This window comes from Amphibalanus amphitrite, unplaced genomic scaffold (genome assembly GCF_019059575.1).
Source record: "Amphibalanus amphitrite isolate SeventyFive unplaced genomic scaffold, NRLGWU_Aamphi_draft 000068F_arrow, whole genome shotgun sequence".
NCBI lineage: Eukaryota > Metazoa > Arthropoda > Thecostraca > Balanomorpha > Balanidae > Amphibalanus > Amphibalanus amphitrite.
This window is the reverse complement of record NW_024881564.1, coordinates 446,919-469,981: the sequence shown is the minus strand read 5'-3', so window position 1 is coordinate 469,981 and position 23,063 is coordinate 446,919. Positions and strand designations below refer to the sequence as shown.

The window sequence follows — 23,063 nt, the reverse complement described above, 5'->3', positions numbered from 1 at the left end:
GGATGGCTGCCGCCCGCAGTCAGTACCGCCGCGCCAAGAACACACCTGCACCTCCGGATCAAAGGCGACCCCATGTGGCGACCCATGCCGGTGCCTGTCAGTACTGTGGCCTAGAGGGACACGGGGCGAAAGCGCCACACAGCGTAAGTGCCACCTCCTGCCCCGCTTTCAAGCATCAGTGCCGTAACTGTCGCCGTCGCGGTCACTTCACGGAGGTTTGCCGACAACAGAAGACTGCCGCAGTCACTGGGGACAGCGCTGTCACGAGGCATGAAGACGATGATTTCGGCGCCCTGTGCGGCATCACCGATCACACCGTCACTCCAAATACTGACTCAACTCACACAGATGCGGCCTCGTGTTCTGCAACCCTCGCGCATCACATGTTCGACGAGTCACAGCGCTGGTGTCGACAGACCAGCCAACCACAACCAACCGTCGACCTGGAGCTGTCGGTCGACCCTACCGACTACAGCAGTCTTGGTTTGGAGCACCCCAATCGGACAACCACGATCACGCAGCATGTCATCGCAGACACCGGCTGCCAGAGTTGTCTAGCAGGCACAAACCTGTTGCGCCGGCTGGGAATCACGGAAGACGAGCTCGTCCCCACCTCCATGCGGATGCGCGCCGCGAACGGAAACCCCATCGACCTCCGAGGAGCTATCATCCTGCGAATCTCCGGGCAAAGTCATGGGCTCCGTCGTGAGACACGTCAATTTGTGTATATCACGCCGTCGACAACGGCCGTCTACCTGAGCCGTGACGCCTGCCGCGACCTCGGCATCATCGACTCCGCGTTCCCGTCCATTGGACTGGTTTCTATGCTGGCCGATGATGTTCCTCCCACCGACCACCAACCATGCTCATGTCCAACCCGCCAACCGCCACCTCCCATGCCCACCGAGCTCCCCATGGCGGCCACCGAGGAGAACACCGAAAACCTGCGGAAGTGGTTGGTGAACTATTACTCATCGAGTACGTTCAACACGTGTGAACACCAACCCCTCACGAAGATGGACGGTCCGCCTCTACGCCTCATGATCGACAAAGACGCCGACCCGGTGGCGTGTCACAAGGCCATCCCTGTGCCTTTGCACTGGCAGACTGAAGTCAAAGAAGCCCTCGACAAAGATGTGCAGCTTGGGGTGATCGAACCGGTACCTGTGGGCGACCCAGTAACCTGGTGTCACCGAATGGTGGTGGTCTCCAAGAAAAACGGCAAACCACGACGATGCGTGGACCTCCAGCCACTAAACCGACACGCCGTGAGGGAAACGCATCACACGGCGAGCCCGTTTCATCAAGCACGCTCTGTTCCAAGCAACACCTACAAGACCGCACTGGACGCCTGGAACGGCTATCACAGCGTCCCCCTACACCCAGACGACAGGCATCTTACGACATTCCTCACCCCATGGGGCCGATATCGCTACCGGGTGGCCCCCCAAGGTTACATCTCAAGCGGGGACGGCTACACCAGACGCTACGACGAAATCATCGTGTCCACCGGCCTGTCACATGGTTCATACACCAAGTGCGTGGACGACACCCTGATCTGGGGTGACAGCATCACCGAAACCTTCTGGCGCACGGTGGAGTGGCTCGACATGTGCGGGAGACATGGCATCACCTTGAACGCCGACAAGTTCACATTCGCTCGGCAGACCGTGGAATTTGCCGGCTTTGAGATCTCCCCCGAGGCAGTCCGACCCTGCCGCGAGTTCCTCAGGAGCATCGCCGAGTTCCCTACCCCGAAGAACCTGACTGATGTGCGAGCCTGGTTCGGGGTGGTGAATCACGTGTCGTACGCCTTCGCCATGGCTGACGTGATGCTACCATTCCGCGAGCTGCTCAAACCGGGCAAGTTCGAATGGACGGAGAAGCAAGAGCAACTGTTCGAAGACTCAAAACGCATCATCATCCAGGAAGTCAACGCAGGAGTGCAAATTTTTGACAAGCACAGGCCCACTGTCCTGGCTACCGATTGGTCCCGCACAGGTGTCGGCTTCTGGCTCCTGCAAAAGCACTGTGCGTGTGACAGCCAGTCGCCCATGTGTTGCGCCACAGGATGGAAGACGACCATGGTGGGGAGCCGGTTCACGACAGGTGCCGAATCCCGGTACGCCCCAATCGAGGGCGAAGCACTCGCCGTCGCTGACGCGCTTGAAAAGACGCGATTCTTCGTACTGGGATGCACCAATCTCACCATCGTGGTTGACCATAAGCCACTGCTGAAGGTCCTCGGCGACCGGTCGCTGGCTGATATGCCGAACGCCCGTCTACGCAACCTGAAGGAAAAAACACTCCGCTTCAAGTTCACAGTTCGGTACGTGCCCGGGGTCAAGAACCGCGTTCCTGACGCAACATCCCGTTACCCCGCCGGAGACGCAATCGGTCTCGCCCTCCGCGACGACACCACTGTCGACGAGTCCGGCAGCATCGCCGTCGCAGCAGTATCCACACTCCGCTCCATCACCTGGGATCGCATCCGAGAAGCGACCGCCAGCGATCCCGCGATGCATCAACTGCTTGAGATGATCGAAGATGGCAGCGTGCCACCACAACGCAAGGACATGCCAGAGGCTATCCGTGCCTTCCACGCCATTCGAGATGGTCTATACACCAGCGACGGTGTGGTCTTATACGACCAGAGGGTCATCGTCCCGCCCTGCTTGCGGGGAGAGGTGCTGTCAAGTCTGCACAGCGCCCATCAAGGTGTGGGAATGATGCTGGCCCGAGCAGCCGTGAGCGTCTACTGGCCAGGCATCACGGCGGACATCCGTTCCATGCGGGACCGATGTGGACCGTGCAACCGCAACGCCCCTTCGCAACCGTGCGCACCCCCGGAAGACATTCACCCGCCGGAATATCCCTTCCAGCAAGTGTGCGCTGACTTCTTCACATACATGGGGCAAACGTATCTCGTCGTCGTCGACCGGTACTCTGGCTGGCCTGTCGTCGAGAGAGCGAGCGGCGGCAGCAAGGGACTTATCGCCTGTCTCCGACGGACGTTCTCCACCTTCGGCATCGCCGACGAACTCACCAGTGACGGCGGCCCTGAATTCACGGCAAAGGAGACTGAGGCTTTCCTGGAAGCCTGGGGAGTGCGTCATCGACTATCCTCTGTGGCATTTCCTCACGCCAACTGTCGGGCCGAAGTCGGAGTGAAGACGATTAAACGCCTCATTGTGGGCAACACCGGCAACAGCGGCGAGCTGGACGTGGATAAGTTCCAACGGGCGATACTAACGTACCGCAACGCCCCCGATCCTTCCACTAAACTATCGCCGGCACAATGCGTGTTCGGGCGCCCGGTGCGAGATTTCATCCGCATCCACCCAGGCCAGTACCTTCCTCATCCTACCTGGAGAGAGACTCTACTCGCCCGCGAAGAGGCCCTGAGGAATCGGCACATGCGCTCACACGAGCGCTGGTCTGAACACACCAAACGGCTCCCTCCTCTCAAGGTCGGCGACACAGTTCGCTTACAGAACCAGACTGGACGAGATCCCAAAAAGTGGGATAAAACAGGGCGCATCATCGAGGTCGGTCAACACAACCAGTACGTCGTGCGTGTCGACGGGAGCGGTCGGGTCACTCTGCGAAACCGCCAGTTTCTCCGGAGATACAGCCCCGTCATCCCCAGCCGCGGCGCTCGTCTCGATGATCTACTTGACAGCCTACAACGAAGTCAGCTACCCCCTGCGCGGCTGCCTGATGCCCCCCGGACGGCAACGACGCCCTCGTCGCCGACACTGGTTCCGCGGGTGGAGTCACCCGTGCGGCCGACGGCCGCCCCTCAGATGGAGCCGACGCCTTCATCACCGACGCAGTCTCCGTCTCCGGCCCCAGTGCGCACACCTCGCACCTCATCGCGTTCCCCCGCGTCCCCGCAAAACCAGCAGCGCGCTCGACCGCCGATGCGGGAGGTGTCCGACAGCCCGCCCTCACAGCAACCACCGATGCTTGATATCCCACCTGCGCCTGTATCGTCCCCGGAGCCTCAAGCTCCGCGTCGCAGCGGCCGGCGACGAGCACCCAAACCCGCGAAATACCGTGACCCTGACTTTATGCAGTGATCCGCCGGTACTATCTCAGCGACGCGCATCAACCGTATCCGCGTCCGCTCTCGCGTTGCTCTTCGCGGCTTCGCCTTTCGATTCCCGTCACCTTCGTTCGGTAGCTACGAGCGAGTTGTCAGTAACGTCAGCAGTGCATATTGTTACTAGTTTGTAGATTGTGAGTCTTTGTCCGTCAGGCTCCCAAAGACTTTGGGGGAGATAGACGGGCATAACGCTGATATACCTGTGTGTCTCTGTTTCAGATGTGTGCCCAGCATTCAATACATTAATACATGATTGAAATGTGCAACTTGCCTATCTACAGGGTGTAACAATCGGACAATTACAGACCACAGGGCAAAAATCGGACCGAAATGCAGTGGACCAGACCAAACTCAATCGGACCAAATAGAGCTCGACATATTGGCTGGACTGGGCCATCAGACGGAAAAAGGAGATTTCAAGCGCTGACATTACATCAGGAAACCTAAATGAGACCCGGGAAGAGACATACGCCTAAACCTAGGAAACACTGCCGGCAGACGTCAGGGCCAGTGGTGACCCTACACTTTAGGCTGTAAGGAGATCGCCAGCACCATGAGCCCTACAGCAGACTCCGAGGCAGACAATATTCACTTCACGAAGACCATCACTGATTAAGTTGAAGTATCTCCATCAGACTCAGTAGTCGACTTACTTGAGCGTGCCGCCGCTGCTGAAGCTCTGGGAGAGGTTCATCAGCGACAGGAACGGCGCCGTGCCGTTCTGAGGACTGGTCAGCGTCGTCGAGGAGAGGCTGCCGGCGGTAAGCAGACATCATTAATATAACACCACAAAGGTATATTCGGTGCCGGCAAATGCACCGTGAAAAGCAACAGCTAGCAAGATCAGTGATGAAGCAAGCTGGTCATTGATCATTGTGTAAATAACTGAGCGCTAAAGCAGTCTTTGAAAAAAAAACATTGAATCATTAAATTATTCATATTATCATTTAACGCATCTTTTTTATACATTCAACAATACTATCAACGTAACCATGAAAAGCAATGATGCAAATGCTCTGCACGCATAGCCCAAGAACCAAGGGAGCGGGAGGGGAAGCACAAACACGAAAACATAAAGCTCCTCAGTCCTCGTAGGTAAACACAAAAACTAGCGAGTCAAAAAAATAACGCGGCCACCATCCATAATTTTTCTCTAAAACAACAGACCATCCGACGCAACACTCCCGAGGCGGGAACACACGGGTAGGCTGCTGTGGAAGACGTGAGGGACAGAAGGGAGGCCCGTGTAATAAGCAGTAGCGGACAGGCACCTGGCACTCGCGTTGGCCGCGCTGGTGTGTACTGACTCGGACAGACTGGAGTCCTGCCGCTCCCAGCCGGCCAGAGACGGACGGTGGTGCCGCAGAGCCACCACCGGCCGCTGGTACGGCAGGTCACACTCCTGAAATATGGACATGTAGAGGATATAATCGCAAGCAGTCGTACAGGGGAATGATGGTAAAAAAATGCTTTTGATAATCTGGTCATACATTCACATGTTTTAGATATAAAATGTTGATTAAATTTCGTAGATAGCTAAAACGAGCCCAAAACATGGAAGCATAACTGTTTTTTACTGACTTAAAGGGAAATATTCAACAGCAGAATCTCAATACATCATATTCATAAGGGCGTTAAGCAAAAAAAAAAAAAAAAAAAAACGAAAATCCAGAACAAAAGAAGAAGACAAAATATCAACTTTAAGTCGCCGATAAGAGTTCATAGCACCAGCCTGCTCACCTGAACGCCGAATTTATCCTGCACCTCTGTCCTCATGTCGTCAAAGATGCCCTCCAGCATGGTCTGTAGCGGCTTCAGGTTGTCCGGCGCCCGCTGGCCGTGTGTCTGCAAACAACAGAGTGTGGCGTTTAACAATATCCAGCAATGAACGTATGCTGTTGCACCTACATACCATATGACATAGTTACTACAAATCCTGAGAAAATAGCACATTCAACCCTCATGCACCCCTCCTTCCCACTTATCCTCCTTCTCACCACCATCCCTCCGCAACTCGCTCCTTCCCTCTCACCCTTCCATCATTCTCTCACCCCTCCACCTCTCTCACCTCCAGTCCTGCCTCGAGCAGCGGAATCTGCTTAGCGATGAGCACCTTCAGCTTGGCCACCAGTGTGGCGTCGTCCGGGTTCCTCTCCACGTACTCCGGCGTGAAAAACGTCTGCGGGGGAGATGGAACGTGGGCGGTGAGACATCAGCTGGTGCATAGGCGTAGGATCGAGCGGTAGCGAAAATCATCAAATTACAAAAAAAAAGACTCAGCGAGGAAAGACAATCAAATTTGATACTGCATATGGCCTTGATACTGCATAGAAAGAAACGAGAAGGAAAAGAAAATATAGAAAGAAGAAAATGAAAGCATTTATCACGCGAGTGATTGGTCTGTCGCATCCCCCCCCCCCCAAAAAAAAATCACAACTATCGAGAATCCTCGGACTGCCCTGCGGATAAATAATTGAACCAGAGGGAAGTATTCACTACAATTATATTTCTTTTTTTTTTCATTGCCTGTGTATTACCCAACGATCCCTAAGAATGACGCTAGATGCAGTCTCCATTCTAACCTAATAGTTGGCGGTGCCTCCCATCACCGCCGGGTTGATGATGCCAGTCAGCGTCTGTGTATAACGCTCTAACAGAGTACAGTCCCCCTCACCTGATAGTTGGCGGTGCCGCCCATGACCGCCGGGTTGATGATACCAGTCAGCGTCTGTGTCAGCGGGTTGAGCGGCAGTGCTGCGTCGCTCCGGTTGGACAGAATCAGCTCGCGCAGCTGGCGGTTCTTGGTCGTCATCGTCTCGATGGCGTGCTCCAGAGGCGTCACGTCGTACGTCTCGGTGGCCGTCACCGGGAACCAGGCCAGGATCCCTGCGGGGTGGGAGCCGGGGGTCAGTCGGCAAATTGATCAAGGGGCATCAGGTTTTCTTCAGTTATCACAAGTAACCACACTTAGTAACAGCAGCTATGCACGTTATGCGATGGATACCTGCAGCTCTACAACAATGTACACAGACCTGGCAGTTTGGAGGAGGTTCTCATGACAGTCCGCTGGAGCCACATGCTGGCGAACGGGTTGTCGGGGTCCTTGGCGCCGCGCTGGCTGCGACGAGAGTACACGAACCGGTCGATGTCGTTCACCTGTGGGAGCAGGGGTGGTGATGTGCGAGTGGAGACTTGTACTGGGTCAACCTATATGATGTTTCAAATGAGCACATGACACACATAAATTCACGGATGGCAAACGGTTATAATGAAGTAGTAACTCGAATTTCCATTCAATTTTGGAAATATGGACGGCTAAGCGTGAAAATAAATGCGGGAAAGACCACAAAAGTTACAAAGTGTTTCTTGAATGATCAACAAAACAAAACAACCATGCTGAAGAGATCATGCTATCGTAAAAAGGACTAACAGGGCTGAACATTCGGGGGCCAGTGTTTGACGTACCCGGTAGTACTGGACTATCTTCTCAGTGACGGGCTTTCCCGAGAAGCGCTTGTTGTCCTCCATGTCAGGGTCAACGCTGTTCACTTGCAGGACTGAGGCCCGATAGGTTCATCGTCAAGGAATTCCAACGCAAAGGAGAGGGTATTCGAACTTCACACACTGCACTACATAAACTCTCACCCTCGCCGATTCTCATCCCCGATATCAACCGCGAACTCCATCCTGTCACCCTTCCCCTGCTCTCCCGTGCGGCCGCCTGTCAAAGGATACGCTGCTGCAGTGACTCTGTGACCTCCGGACCGGGCGTCTCCAGAGTGTCCATCAGCTCGGCCTTGGGGAACGTGTCCTGGATGCGGCTGCTGAACTCGGCCAGACGCTCGTAGCCGCGACCACGGTACACGTACACCTGTGTGTGGGCAGCAAGGCGTCAGATCGTAACTACCACACACACAATGGTGGTACATGTAATCCTCCAGCGATATTTCAACGTGTTTGTTAAGTTTGAGTTTTCATGTTTCCGAAATAAGTAAAGGCGAATTCTCGGTATTTTTCGTCTTACGACAGCAATTTGCTGATTTATTACTGAGCGATCAACAAATTTAATTTCCATTATACCACCCACACCTATTTCCAGACACGGTTACCGATTTTCACACTCAGCATATTCGCAACATATTCGGAGTAATATCTAACCGACACACGGCGGTGCCCTGTAGAAGAGACAGCGCCATGCTCCCAAGACTCACCTTGTTCTGGAGGAATGCCGGGAAGCCACGTCCATAGAACGCCACTCTGAAGTAGGCAGGCACGGGCCGAATCTCCTGCAGGATTTTGTCGTAGAGGCGCGACATGCGCTGTAGCAGCTGACTGAGCTGGTGGTAGTCGAAGGTGGCCTCCTCGTACTGGCCGGAGAGCTCCTTACAGAGCTGCAGCGCCGCCTCCCACAGCTGGATAGGGGGACGGGTCACAGAGGTCAGCGGGACGCGGCAAATAAGTGATGGTCGCATTTTTGACATCATATATGATATTTTTACATATGAATGTTCTATACGCAACACGCATATCATTTGACGTAGAATTTCGTATTTACACATTGACTTAAACACTTCTTCACTGAATCTAAGAAAACATAAAAAACTTAATTACTGTATAAGACGGATAATTGTCACGCCTGGCTCTCACGTTTCCCCTGTCGAAGTAGTCGATGATTTTGTTATAGAGCGCCTCCTTCATGGCTCTGTGCGTCTCCAGCGGTCCAAAGTCACTGCGGTGACGGAGCACTGCCGGCAGCTGTTCGTCCGACCACTGCAGCTGGTCGGCGTGCAGCTTCAGCGTGAAGCCGGCCTCAATGTAGTTGTTGGCGGCCACGTGCAGGTCGCGCAGCTTGTACAGGTAGCGGATGTACATCTCCTGGCAGTGGATCTCGTAGTAGAAGTGCTGCGCGGGGAAACGGGAGGTGACCGATGTCAGGCAGCGCCGTAGGCATACTAAATTCACATAAGCTAAGCAAAGTCAGACAATTAAGACGACAAGCACCACTGGGTGGCTGCTCCTTCCATCTTAAAGACGCTACTTACTCGTACCTACATGCCGACACAGAGTTCCAAGAACACATTCCTAGCAGAGCTACAGCATACTGCTAGTACTGAATGTTCAGAACACGTAGTTTTATGGTCATCCTTACACATTCACCTATCTAAACGGCTTCTACATGATCTCAGCCCGACTATTTCTCCTAACTCAAACCCACTCACCATGGTCTATTCACCGACTTCTTTCTCTAATTATCTCCTTCCTCCCATGACGTAAGAAAAAAAACTCACCAGCAGGTTGACCGTGCAGCTCATCTTGTTCTCCTGATTCTCGTCCCGCATGATGGCGCGGTACTCCAGCAGTCGCTTCATCAGGTCGGTCACCGTGGCAACGAAGCGGACGCCCTGTTCGCGCATCGAGCTGTGCTTCTCACACAGTTCCAGCATCTTCTCGCGGAAGAGCTCGCGGTAGAAGTCGTCGCCGCGGCCGCCGTCGATCAGGTGGTCCACCTTGTTGATCATCTCGTGCTCAAACTGATGTGCAGGGAGAAAGGAGAGCCGGGTGTCAAAATCTGAGCATTGCTACGTGAAGAGAGGGTTGGGCTTCACAAATATCATTTCCCATTGTTACACACCATCGGACGCCCGCCTCACATTTGCAATATCCCTCCCCCCACCACAGCAGTTGTGACCATTCGCATTCAGCGCTCCTAAAATCTTCTTCATCCAAACCACACCCAGACATCCTCCTCTCTTTCCCCCGCGCCTTACCTCATTGAAGTTACATTTGCTGGCGCTGGCCTGTCGTTTGGTGTCATTGTACTGCGACCCAGGCTTGATGGGCGAGTAAAACTCGCACTGCATCATGTCGAAGAAGAGTGGGATGGTCATCCCCCGCAGCTCTGGGTCTGGCACCAATGTCATCTCCAGAAACGGACCCACCAGTGCCGGCACGAAGGCGATCTTGTGCTGGCCTGAGGGCGGGACAGGGCCGGCGTGTGCAGCTGGTTAGGGCCGTGGAGGAAGGTGGCGAACATTCCTCTGATCGCCTCCATTGCCGTCGCCATTCATGAATATTTGCGGTAAAAGGTATTGGCTTATGTAAATAGCAGCAGCAGCTGAGGTGAAATGTATGATAGCACGAAGTAAGCGTTACAAATCAAGTCAACGGCAAGCCCGTCCCTTTTTCACCATTTCGAACCCAACAATCGAAACATGAAGCCTCTTATTCTCGGTAACCTCAACAGAGCGCTAACCACAGGGCGATCGGTGACCGGGACACCGCGCCCACCTAGCCTGATCCACATGGTGCGGATCTCCTCTGCAGTGGCCTTCCTCATGTCCTTGTAGCGCGCCAGCAGGCGGGACCGCTTGCTGGCGGAGAACGTCTCCAGCTGCAGCGGACTCTGTGCGTGCAGACGCGAGCGCGGGTGAGTCAGATGCGGAAAGGGCTTCCACATAAGGCAGCAAAGTCGTCGAGCAGCTCGAAAAAACAAAGATTCAGCTTTGAACACTTCATTCACAGAAAGTCAGTGGTTGCGTGCACCACACGAACGTTAAAAATAGTTGTGCTTTGATGCTTTGAGGGAACATTTCCCACAGCCCCACGTTAACAAAAATCCTTAGCTGACAATAACCGAACCATTCCGCTGTCCCACACCACACACTGACCTGCGTTAGGAACGAGATGGCGCAATGGAAGAAGTTGTTCCAGATCTGGTGTTCGTAGGGCTCCAGGAACCGGTCACGGATCGTATAAGAGAACAGACGCAGCGACTTCAGAATCACGCTGCACAACAAAAGCAGCCGTCAAATGTCAAAACGCGGCGTTGGTGATTCGCCATTAATTCCAGAAACCAACGCTAAGAATTAATTCGCCCGGGCCCGGTTATGAGATCAAAACAGCAGACTTAAAGAAAATCTTATGTGCCTGGAATCACGCTGAAAACGCCACACCCTTCAACAATTAGGTCTACTTTCCATACCTTCACTACACACGCCACTACCGCTTTCACCACTTTCGCTAGACATGTCACTTCTCTCACCTGTTCTGCAGCATGATCATCTCGCACCAGAGCGGCGGGTAGACACACTTGGACACCAGGTCCTTGAACACCATCAGGATCTCGGTGATGAAGGCGAGCTGGTCGGTCACGTCGGTGAAGCCCGACATGTACTGGTCGTAGTGGTGCCTCTCCATCTGACGTAGCATCGAGATCAGAATCGCCACCAGACCGCACTGGAGAAATACAGGGGGAAGTGGGATTAGAGCGGACCTGGAAGAACGACACTCGATCGTTATTGGTTGATTCTATCACGAGTCGCGACGATACGTCTCTCTGGCACATCAAGAGGTGATCGTAGCAATTTCAATTAGCATAAAACTATGTTAACCTGTCTCCACCATCATAAAACGAGCGATTGCTTATACTGCCGTTAAAATAAACAATAATATGCCTTATTATGCATCCGCCGTCTGGTAACACCAACCGAGGCTATCAACACCAGCATCTCGCCCTCAACACCCTGTCCTTCCCCTGTCCCCAGGTCTCTCACCACCAGAGTGTCCTCGCGATCGACGCTGACGACCGTCTGCAGCACCTTCCGCAGCAGGTGCTGGGTGACCACGCCGACGTCGATGGACGTGCCGCCGCGCTGGCCGTGCTGGCGCCAGAGCACGTCCAGTACGTCCGACAGGATGCCGATACACAGCTGGAGCTGGGGGGGGGGGGGGGAGGGAGGTGAGCGATGGGAGAGGGTGTGAGTGGGGGTCGACAGGACGCCGATACAGAGCTGGAGCTGGAGAGGGGGAGGGGAGGTGAGCGCCGGAGAAGTGGAGGAGACATTAGACCGCAGCTATAAATGACGGGGAAGGAGATGATGAGTAGAGGAGAGTTGAGTGGGGGTTCGATAGGGTACCAATACAGGGCTGCAGATGCCGGGGGGGGGAGGGGGCCAAGTGAGGGCGAGTGAGTGACGGATAGAAGAGACGGGAGCCGTGGAGGGGGGGGGGGGGGAAGACTTGAGCGGCGGCCGTGTGTGGGGGTAGTGAATGTGACCTTGTTGCACCGCATCCAAGAAAGACAGGGTTGATTAGGTTTGCTAGGTGGAAGATGAGCTGCAAACGAGCAGTGGATAGTGACGAGATGGCAATTAAAAAATACGTGCAAGAGGGAAGTAAATATTTTGAAAGCGAATAAAAGCGAATTGTGGGTACAATAAACTGAGTGAATCAGAATACAAACATTTTTTTTAGTTTCAAGCATGCTCAGTATGTTCACAAAACAAGGGTATAATAACCGGGCATGATTGGCTCAAAATTGTGTGATAAAGAATTACTGATAGGAACAACTGACATGGGCATTGAGATGCATGCAATAAGCACAGCATGCACTAAATCTACATGCCGCTTATATATAAACTTAAATAAGATATACATATATATACGGTAGGCTACCAAATAGGAACATGAAAAAACTAATCATAAACGGATCCAGTCGAGGATCCAAATGCAAGGCAAAATATGTATTGAGAAAATAAACAGCAAAGCGATTGGCTTTACAGCCTGATGAATCGTATGAGCTTCCGATTTTTTTCCCTCCTATTTAAGCTGCATGACTACACCTTGGTTCAAAACTAGATAAATGGCAAATGTAGGTCCAGCAACGTATATTCAGATGCAATGAATATGTATATTCAGATGTGATGAGATTGGGCCCAGGGTGCGGTAATCCATAAAAAACATTTGGTTTGTTCCAAGCTTAAATACTATACACACAAAACAAAACACAAACTAATGAGCTTGACTAAAAAGTCAGAATTTCATGCAACTGCTTAAGATGGACAAGTGAATGCACGAATAATGACGAACGATTCCAGCCAAACTTTCGATGAATCTGCACTACATAGAATTACACTGCCGAATCACCCGCACTATATTGTCTGCAGAGAAAGTTCAGACATAATCCTCACGGGTAGCAAGCCATCCTAACGCAGTTAGCAGCATCTATTTTTTTTTTTTAATTTTAGCTCGAATGTTTGAATGGACGGATTGACAGAGCCGGAGCCCACGCTAAGCAGAGCTTGTTGCGCAGACCCCGACCCCTACCGTCCGATCGCGCAATTCCGGGTATCGGGAGAATTTAGATGCCAAAGTTTAATGTGCCCTTCAAAGCCGGACACGGTCTGTCCCACTCAACTGACTTCAACTGGCTGCGGCTGCTCCCACCAACCGCAGACCATCCCCGTCAGGAGGGTCTCAAATATCGAGCGCAGGAGCGTCTCGAACCCGAGCTCTCACTACCGGGAGTCCAATGCTCTACCAACTGAGCTACTGGACAGGCAAATCTATCCACCTTCAATCGACGTCGGCCGATGGACTCCTCGACAGGGATGTCGCCAGCATGATGACCTGAAAATATTCCCCTCCCAGATCATCAAGGCGATTATCCATGCAGCAATGTAGCGCATGCTGGTAACCAGTTTGAAGAAAAGCCGTAACATGAAGCGATTATCTTCCAAACGCAAGCGCTGGCTGGACTACACGCATCTGCACTTCAGACATATCATCAGAACGCACTGCAGCATACTAAGCGAGGGAAGCGGGTGAATGCTGCGCTGGGTAGAGGGGCGGCGGGCGGCGTGCGGGAGGCGGAGGGAGGGTGTGAGGTGCGTCAGTACCTCGTCCCGACTGCGCTGCAGCTCGTCACGCGCCTTGTCCAGTCCGATCGCGTCCGTGCGCTGTTCGCCCAGCATCTGGGCCAGCTTTTGACTCCGCTTGTTCCGCTGGCGCAGGGTAGCCATGCCTCCGGCGCCCTGCGCCCCATGGTTACCGACGGTTACCGTGGTTACCGGGGGTTGCGGGTGGTTACCGAGGCCAGGGTAGGGTAGGTTTCTAGGGTTATCAGCGACTCACCAAAGACCATAGGCTGCTAGGGAATAAGGGCCAGCTGCTAAGGGTTATTAACTATCACCTAGGTTACCTAGCGCGGTGGCTGCGACGGTTACGAGCGGCTACTGACAATGCTCAGTGGTTATCGGCGCTGCCAATGGTTACTGCGGTTCCCGGGGAGCGTATGAGCTGTCGGAATACGGACACACATGGTCTGAGGATAGCGCGGTTTAAACTAAATCGCTGAATGCAGCTCTGCGCGTGCCACTGGAGCCGGCTATGTCAGGTCGGACCCAGGCCCAGAGATTACACGAACCGAGATAGGGAGGGGGTAGTGGGCCATAAAGCACAGAAAACTGAGCTGAATCGTTCGGGGTGACCGAGCCTTCTTAATGCGTAAGGATAAATGAGCCCAGCTGCACGATAATTTGTATAAACCTAGGTTAAGAATTCATCAAGAATAGCAATAATGTTCTCGTGACAGCTGAACATAGTAAAAATTCAGAAAGACCATTTCAGTGGGGGTTAAATAAATAAGTGAGCCCAGACATAACCGGCATCCAGTGAGCATGCGAGTGAGTGAGGTGTGAGCAATGTGAGAGCCGCCCGCAAGGCAGGGTCACCGCCGCCACCAGAGGGATCCGGGCCAACAAACAAAACAGACACACAAGCCGGGGATGAACAGAACAAAACCAACCACAAGTCCGTGAAGGCGCAAAAGCGAACACCGGTCACCAACAGACCACACAGTGTGCATCAAAAACTGAGAAAATCGGGACAGCATCCACGAGAAGAGACCGTACCGCCACCACTAACCCGTACCGCCACTCGTACCGCATCTCACTGCCGTCAGAACATATCCCACCACCAACCACACTTGACCCACCACCAACCTCACCCAAACCCTCCGCTATCACTCACGTTCTGCTGCTGCAGGTCAAACATCAGTCCCACAGCCGCCACCACCTCCGGCAGAAGCACGTGTCGTCCATCCGGGTTGGAGAAGAGCTGACTGTGGACCAGGCGGCTGATGACTGACAGCTTCCGCTCGGTAAGGTTGCCATTGGCCAGTGTTCGCACCAGTTCGGCCATCGCCTCGCTGTGGGAGACGGGTGGGGAACGGTTAGTATGAGCGCGTTAAGGATTGTTGTCGAAACGTTCAAGTGTTCTGCGAATATTAATCCTCCAGGGAAGGGAATCAAAGAAAAACCGTCACGAAAACCAAACTTGTATTTTTAAAGGCAAACCGGATAACTGAGTTTTTTAGGGGGATATTCAAACTACAGCTTTGTTGAGCACGAAAAAATCGCATATTATTCGAGAAAATCATCATTATCTCCTTTCTCGCCTTGTCATACATCTCATCCTCTCATACCACACTTTTGTCAACTAGATAGACTCTACTCTACCTCTGTCCTCTCCTCACAGCAACTTCATTAATGTCCCACGCCACAAGCACATCTTCTAAGTTCTGACCCACATCCTTTCCAACCCCCCCCCCCCGTGCCCTACCTGAGCTGAACGGGATCACAGACAGCAGTGAGGTCGTCGACCGCAGACGGCAGGTGCTGCAGCATCGCCTCCTGTACGCTCTCCAGCTCCGTGTCCCGGTCCAACATCAGGCCGGTGAAGGAGCGCAGCAGGTGTTGGGTGGTGCCGCCGAACGACGCCGCGTCGTGGCCGCCGTTCATCCTGGGAGAGAGTGACGAGGGAGATGTGAGAAGGCTGGTGGGGAGAGGAGGGGGAGCGGTTAATCGCCGACTTAGCTGTGTTGATCGATTACTTAGATCAAACGCTGGTGGATACGTATTAGTGATGTGATTTTAATTTGTAATGTTGTTTTGATGTTTTCTTCCGCTCAGCACGCGTATGAACAATGAACATAGCATGTCATCGCTAATCATATTGTATCGTGTTTCAAGGCAACATAAGCAGAGCATGTATGACATACACAAATAGGACGTCACTCACTTGATGTAGAGCTGTCGCGACTTGATGATAAACTTGAACACGTATCTAAGGCAGCTGAGCGCCTTCAGAAGGTGCAGACGGCTCTCGGGATCCCTGACGTTATCGATGTAGGTCTGTAGCACACCCATCAGCTTCCTGAGGACCATGGTCGGCAGTTGGTCAGCGGGATCAGACAGGTTGAGAAAATTACAACGGAAAACATCTACCGAGTGTCAACTTAAAAACTCAATGCCAGGAACATACGAGCAACAAAACAAACATCAATCAAACATTTGCTGCGATAAAAAGTAACAGATCCCCAATGCCCATACACAAAGCTTCAACTAACATTTCATATCATATCGCTATATCATATAATCAACAGCTAGCATTACGTCGCAAATATGATTTAAACCAGCTGCAAGTCCAAAGACTGATAACGGGCAGCGAAGGAGATAGCCCTCTAACGTCGAGCGATTTCCGTCCCACCTGTCGACGATGGTAGCACTGAAGGCGCTCTGCAGGTAGGCCTCCAGTACCGGTTGGAAGTGCTGGTAACGACGCTCGGTGGTCACCGATGAAATGATGGTCACCTGGTGATGGGGGAGGAGTGGGGAGGGTGGTGAGGGAAAGAGAAAGCGAGCGAGAGCCGAGACCGAGATCAAAACGAGGCCGAGAGCGAGAGAAGGAGAAGAGAAAGAGAAAGAGGGAGCGGAGACATGAATATTGTCGTTCATGACAATGGTGGCAATGGCAATGATCCACTCACTGGTATTTTAACATAAGTGCCACGAATATAATTAATTAACAGTCCAAACTACCAAGACACCCTATGAAGGCCACGACTCATCATCAGTCGTCATCAACAGCCACTAACCAGAGCGTTGAAGACGTCCACATCATACGTATCGTCAGTCTCGTAGTGGATCAGAATGTGGAACAGCGCGTCCAGACTGTCGCGCAGAAACTTGACCAGCTCCTCCTGTCTGATGCGGTCGAGTCGCGCCAGCCGCTCCTTCAGTGAGCCGGGGTCCGAGGACCACTTGAGCAGACCGAGCAGGTCCACTGGAGGAGGGGGGGGGGGGTCAGAAGTGGGCTGAGGTACGGGTTCCTCAAGAAGTTCGGGTCAGATGGGATGAGGTGGCTCCCCGGACCGACCATCACGGATGATCGATGTCGTAAGTCAGACACATAAGCATTAATTTTATGTTATGGATGAAACTGGACGAGGCGGCCTCCAGGAAGAGACAAATGGTATGAACACCAGATTCCGTTTCCTACAACAAGCTCTTTATCACCAAAACCGCACAAAAAAATATGGACTGCATGAGATGGCTCAACATTCAGTGAGGAAAGTAACCCCAACCTACTTAAAAATATCTTCCCAGCCAGCCTTCATACCCATCCCCCTCCCGCCCCACCCACACACAACCCCCTCATCCACTCAACTCTCCTCCCAACCCACCGTCCTGCGTCAGTTTAGTGGAACAGGTGATGGACTCGAGGCTGAACGAGTCCCGTAGACTCAGCAGGTAGGGGCCGCTCTCTGGCCGGGGCTGCCCGTCCCGTATGTCCGACTTCAGCGCCGGTAGGTTCAGGTACGACGTGTCGCCCTCCTCGTATGACTTGGAGTTGATCTGAGAGCGAAGGAGGTTGGGAGACGGTTAGTGGGTGTTAAGGGAAAGGTACGTTACGCAGCGGCAGCGACTTCAGTTTAAAAGCAGCGAGTTACACGAATTGTCTGATAATCTGTTGATGATCTCATGTGTAAAGCAGCCACCAGTGAGTGAAGGGACATCGACCGACTTTCAGCCAAAACAAAGCTGTGACTCCCTAATATGTACATATTCAACGTCACGCTCTGCTCATGGCTAGCTTTTTTCACTGGTAATTAGCTTGGTATTTACCTTGTACACATTAAGCTCATGTCGCGTGTTCCGCAGCGTGGTACAGTCCGACTGCAGAAGATTCACGTACGCCAGACCAAACGGCTTCTCAGATTTGTCTTTTACCTCGTTGTTCGATCTGAAATAAGCAGAGGATGATGATTGTCTAACGTTATGAACGATATAATTATTTTTTTGAATCTTTACCAGGTAACGAGGGCCAGGATGGAGCTTCCAGCGCCGACTTATCACTCAGGCAACCATCGCAACCCAGAGGCAGCTGAGAGGGACTAAAAACAATCACGATATGACCTTTTTGAAAACCAACTGACAAAAAGAATACCTATCACCCCGCCGGAGAGATCCGAGGCGGCTTCACACCTGTGTTTAAATGTGAACCGGACGTGGATGTCGCAGTACCCTCTCACCTGTGTTTGAATGTGAACCGGACAAGGTTGTTGCCGTCCCCACTTACCTGTGTTTGAATGTGAACCGGACGTGGCTGTCGCAGTCACCCCTCACCTGTGTTTGAAGGTGAACCGGACGTGGCTGTCGCAGTCGCCCTCGATGGGCAGCACCACCTTCAGCGTCTCGGCCCAGCGCGGCCGGCTCTCGTGCCAGTAGACCACCGAGCGGTACTCCTCCACGGGAGGACAGCCGGCGCCGCGCTCTATCACACCCTGAGCGAGATCACGGTATGGTTAGAGGGCCGCAGCGGGGCTAGAGCGGCAGGTCACGACAGAGACACTGTCAAACAAAAACATCAAGTGTTTCAATCCCTTGAGTGTTTCATTAGCTTTTTACATATGCCCGCAATATACACTCAGAATTCCTAGAAAGAACCAAAGCAATATGAGAGATTCAGACGTTAAAAGTGCTCTAGAATATGTTAAGGTCAAACTAATGATGCTCTTATAATGCCCTTATCAAGGCATCTCCTTTGGTTACCCCACGAGTCCTCATGATGATCCCCAGGCGACCACCTCCTCCCTCATTCCTCATCACCCCTCTTTCCCACCCCAACCACTCTACCCACGTGTCGGACGGAGCCGTCTCGGTTGCAGACTTTGACGGTGACCTCGACGTTCCGGTCCTGGACCTTGCTGCCGCGGGTGAACTCTCCGCTGTGCAGGGTCAGGTACAGGTCGTTCCGTACGTCCGTCGGCAGGATGACATCCGGGAACCCCAGACGCCGGGCCAGCGCCATCTTGGCCAGGTGAGGGTGCTGAAAACGGCAGGGGAAGTAGGTATGTAATCGGAGCAGATCGTATGAAAGGTGTTAGAGAAGAAGCGAACCAACAGATCTGAATCCCAGCACTCACAACACGTCTTCAGTCAATCCAATATTACCTACCAAATCCAATCCCTGTCTTCCCTCAAATCTCCTCTCAATATAACTTAATTCAATTTCACTTCCATCTTCCAGCACTCCTGCCGATGTAGCTATCCCGCCACTGCTCGCCTTCAGACTTCAGCCTACCGGTACGCCCAAAGTTGCTCGAGACACCTATGGACCTGCCCGGGTGCCAACAGCCACTTATCCAAAGACAAACAATAGGTACTCATTCCTCCAGGACGTCGCAGTCGCCCCCTGTCCTCTGACCCGACCAGTTCTCTCTCGGCTCTCGCCAGTCGTCACCCACCTGTTCCTTTTCTCCGTGCAGCAGCCGCAGGGTCACCCAGAGGCCCTGTCCCTTGGAGTCGCGCCCGCTGATGTCGCGCACCAGCCGGCGAGCCGTGTCCTCCAGACTGTCCTTGTCGCCGCACCTGCCGAGAGGAGAGAGGTGTGGAGAGAAGTCACGTGACAGGTTGTCGGCTCCAAGCACGTAATAATTAAACGGTCAACAATGGGAAAGCCAGGGGATGAGTGGGCACATGAAGACTCTCACTACAGGCTAGCCATTATTCCTGCCCATATTCCCCATCTTGTTAACCACCCTCCACCCAGACACAACAAAACCCAAAGAGGTGCTGACACGCAAACAGTCATAGTCAGAAGGGTGCTGTTATTGAGGTGAACTAATGGCGTATGTTTCAGGTCATTTCATGTTACAAAATCATAATTGTATTGCTTACATACCGACGGTATTTAAAGACCAACGAAAATTCGAAGAGTTCAGGAAGTTGTTGTGCCGTAAATTCCAGCCGGATTTCACAAACAGTAATAAGGTAACTATTTCAAAGCAGGACAGCGTGACATTATACCGCACTTATATCACGTGCATTGTGCAAGAAGTGCGGTGGGCACGACCAATTTGGGGCTTCCAGCCAAGACTGTAGAAGCAGCGCCCGCTTCCAGTGAATAAAACTGCGACATAGTTTAGCCACCAATGGTATTCAGAGGGCCACAAATCAATATCTGTTTGCGCAAGTGTAATATTCATTTCCATCGGTCAATTATTAATCATCTTTTCAGTCGTGACAGCACGTCGATATTTTATAACACAAAGTTAACTTCCAAAAGAACTGCGCGGATACTTCCGACAAATATCTGACGCTGTACGATACAAGTAAGCGTCGGATGCACGCCAAGCGCTTCGAAATAACGCGTGCGTCGGATATACTATACGCTTCAGGTACAGGTCAGGACGTACAACCCCACATCCAGCGGTACACCCAGCATCAACTCACGTTAGTATGGGCATGAAGCGGTGTTTGCCGTCCTCATCCCCGCTGGCAGCGCTGGCCATGGCCGACGAGAGGTCGATGGCGGCGGCGCCGAACGGCCGGCGACACATCTCCACCGTCTTCTTGGCCGGCTGTCGGGGAGTGGAGGGGACAGAGGGAAGAGTTAACCCGCACCGGGCCGGTGCTCCACGACTTCCACGCCGGGCCGGGGGGAAGGGGGTGTCTGAACACCCCCCCCCCCTTCTAACTCGGCTCCTGGGCCACGTAGCGACGACACGCGGTAAGCGGGAATCGAAAGAACGTCCAAATAAAGACTAATACATCGGCCATTTTTGGGTCAGGTCATAGGTCAGGTCACCAGAGGACACCAAAGGTAAAATGTTGGCTATTTCAATATTTTGGAAGCTGCCAACGGCTAACCCGGGAACCAATAGAGCTACAGCTCCGCGGAAAAGCGCATTCGATAGCTCTTTTAACGCACTTTCGCCGCCATGTCCTCAGATTTGACCTCAGGTTGACGGTTTAGCCTCCAGAGGTCAAAAACTCCAAAAATAGCCGTTTTTAAGAAGTGTTTTTTTTCAATAACTTTTGACTCAAAAGAGCCACGACAATACTTTTGCCAGCATCATGTTCCTCTCATGAAGACGCGCCGAATGAACTAAGTTTAACCCTATTCCTGGCGGGCTCCGCCGGGACAAGAAACTGGCGGGGGGGGGGCCGATTCGGCCCCCCCCCCCTGAGATCTCGAGAACGAAGCAAGATAGCGACAAGCGGTAAACGGCATCGGATACGCACGGCCAAGATCTACAATTTTTACTAAGGTCATTTTCAGGTCAGGTCAAAGATGACGTCACAGGGGTCGAAAAAGTCAAAATGGCGGCACTAGATATGGAGAGAGTTTTTCTCGAATAACTTTCGAATTAGTCAAGATAGGAACAAACTAAGGGCATCATCGTGATCCTCTCGTCGATCCGCATCGAATGATATATATGTTGACCTCGAAAGGTCAAGATCACAGGTTGACCTCAGGTCACGTGACCTCGAGGTCATCATGTATATCATTCGATGCGTCTTGACGAGCTGAACACAATGAGACCATCCATGCGTCTGTATCTTGTTCCTGTACGGAGTTATTGGCCAAAAACCTTTGGTGACCTTTGATGACGTCACATGACCTCACAGCTGCCCAACAGCAAAACAGACCTGAAGGTAGTGAAGGTTGATCGTATATGAAGTCATGTATGGTATATGGGGCCATTCCGACCCGTTTTAGTGGTAAAAACAGGGAGTTGATTTTTCCCCCATTGACTTATAATGGGGAGGTCGCGAAATTGACCTGACCTTAGGTCACCGATATCAAAATTCCGAGATATACAAATTGCACATACTGGTACCCTAACTAAACCCTGAAGAGAAGAAATTGATCGGTCAAAAACTCTAGCTCTGGCGTGATTGCAAACTTTTCTGAGGTAGCGTCACCAAACCGCCTCTGGTGACCTGACCTGAGGTCAGATCAACTCAAAATTTTCAGACATGTTGCGTAGAAGCCTTTTAGGAAAAGTCAGAAAATTTGAGCTTCCTAGCTCAACGCGTTTGGGAGATATAACCAAAAAACCTCAGGGGGGGGGGGGCTCCTGAGGCCCCCCCGCCAGGAATAGGGTTAACCTTGACAGGTCAACTTGGAAAGTTGACCTCAGGTCAAGGTCATGACCTGACCGGAAAAGGCCATGTTGCATATCAGTCGATCCGCATCGTCAAGCCGAACACATCTAAGGCGTTTTCATCGCTCTAGCATGCATCTATCAGAAATTATTAGCGAAAAACTGTTAGATACTATTCGTGACCTGAGATGACTTCGGGGACAAAACGAGAGGTCACAGGTGCCATTTTCCGGTTCAGGGTGTTAATTTTACCTGCATCCCGATGTTTGAGATTGTCTAGAATGGCGTTCTGGCAAAAGAGATGCTTTTCAATTTCCTCCCATTAACCCGGCAGTTGCTGGGGTATTTCGCCACCCACCGTTTGCTGGGGGGGGGGGGGCGTTAAACGCCCCCAGCCGATAACTCGAGAACCAATAGGCGCAGCGAAACGCACGAGGCGGCAAACGAAAGAACGCGACGAGACGCTTCAGATGAGTACTTTAAAGTTGAATTTTGAGGTCACAGGTCGGGTCAAGGTCAGGTCAAACACCCAAAATCGGGCTTTCAGTAGTATGGACTTCAGGACTTCGCGATGGGCGCCTCTCGTCATAAACTCTGTCAAAACGGTACACAATCCATCATATAAGGCCTACAAGAGTGTCAGCTCCATGTAGGGGTCAGTCAAGCATAGGTCAGGGTCAAGGTCAGGTCAACCGGGTAGGAACATATCCCCGAAAATCAAAACTGATATTCGCAGCCTGTGACACATGTTTTATGGGTAATTTAGGGCGTAGAACACGATGGTGACATTCATTTTATCATATGTGTACGTGTTTGGCTCAAAAAGTTCAATTTAAGAAATTCATGTATCATGGTCGTGAAGTAGTCACGAGAAATTGCCAAGATTCAGTTCAAGATTTTGGAAAATGCGGAACGATAATCAATAATCGAAGATAGCCATTT

At 52.3% G+C, this 23,063-nt stretch overlaps 1 protein-coding gene across 7 annotated transcripts in view; it reads right to left on the bottom strand.

Moving 5' to 3' along the window:
* The window catches only part of LOC122378933 (dedicator of cytokinesis protein 1-like), a 47,798-nt gene that overhangs the window by 4,457 nt on the left and 20,278 nt on the right, over positions 1–23,063 (bottom strand). For 2 of the 7 annotated variants that reach the window (XM_043360627.1, XM_043360628.1), the window contains exons 10-37: positions 20,464–20,591; positions 19,476–19,599; positions 18,869–19,057; positions 18,355–18,512; positions 17,854–17,971; positions 17,412–17,583; positions 16,824–17,011; positions 16,436–16,539; positions 15,968–16,102; positions 15,509–15,688; positions 14,918–15,095; positions 13,786–13,920; positions 11,662–11,823; positions 11,151–11,344; positions 10,777–10,894; positions 10,397–10,511; positions 9,877–10,079; positions 9,397–9,639; positions 8,756–9,010; positions 8,320–8,520; positions 7,844–7,979; positions 7,574–7,665; positions 7,141–7,264; positions 6,783–6,994; positions 6,177–6,287; positions 5,849–5,953; positions 5,380–5,510; positions 4,762–4,860 (exon numbers count right to left, since the gene is read on the bottom strand). In XM_043360627.1, coding sequence (XP_043216562.1) covers positions 4,762–4,860; positions 5,380–5,510; positions 5,849–5,953; positions 6,177–6,287; positions 6,783–6,994; positions 7,141–7,264; positions 7,574–7,665; positions 7,844–7,979; positions 8,320–8,520; positions 8,756–9,010; positions 9,397–9,639; positions 9,877–10,079; positions 10,397–10,511; positions 10,777–10,894; positions 11,151–11,344; positions 11,662–11,823; positions 13,786–13,920; positions 14,918–15,095; positions 15,509–15,688; positions 15,968–16,102; positions 16,436–16,539; positions 16,824–17,011; positions 17,412–17,583; positions 17,854–17,971; positions 18,355–18,512; positions 18,869–19,057; positions 19,476–19,599; positions 20,464–20,591 — 4,310 coding nt within the window. The remainder of the gene's footprint in view (positions 1–4,761; positions 4,861–5,379; positions 5,511–5,848; positions 5,954–6,176; positions 6,288–6,782; positions 6,995–7,140; positions 7,265–7,573; positions 7,666–7,843; positions 7,980–8,319; positions 8,521–8,755; positions 9,011–9,396; positions 9,640–9,876; positions 10,080–10,396; positions 10,512–10,776; positions 10,895–11,150; positions 11,345–11,661; positions 11,824–13,785; positions 13,921–14,917; positions 15,096–15,508; positions 15,689–15,967; positions 16,103–16,435; positions 16,540–16,823; positions 17,012–17,411; positions 17,584–17,853; positions 17,972–18,354; positions 18,513–18,868; positions 19,058–19,475; positions 19,600–20,463; positions 20,592–23,063) is intronic. The other 5 variants (XM_043360631.1, XM_043360630.1, XM_043360629.1 and 2 more) reach the window with 4 other exon arrangements.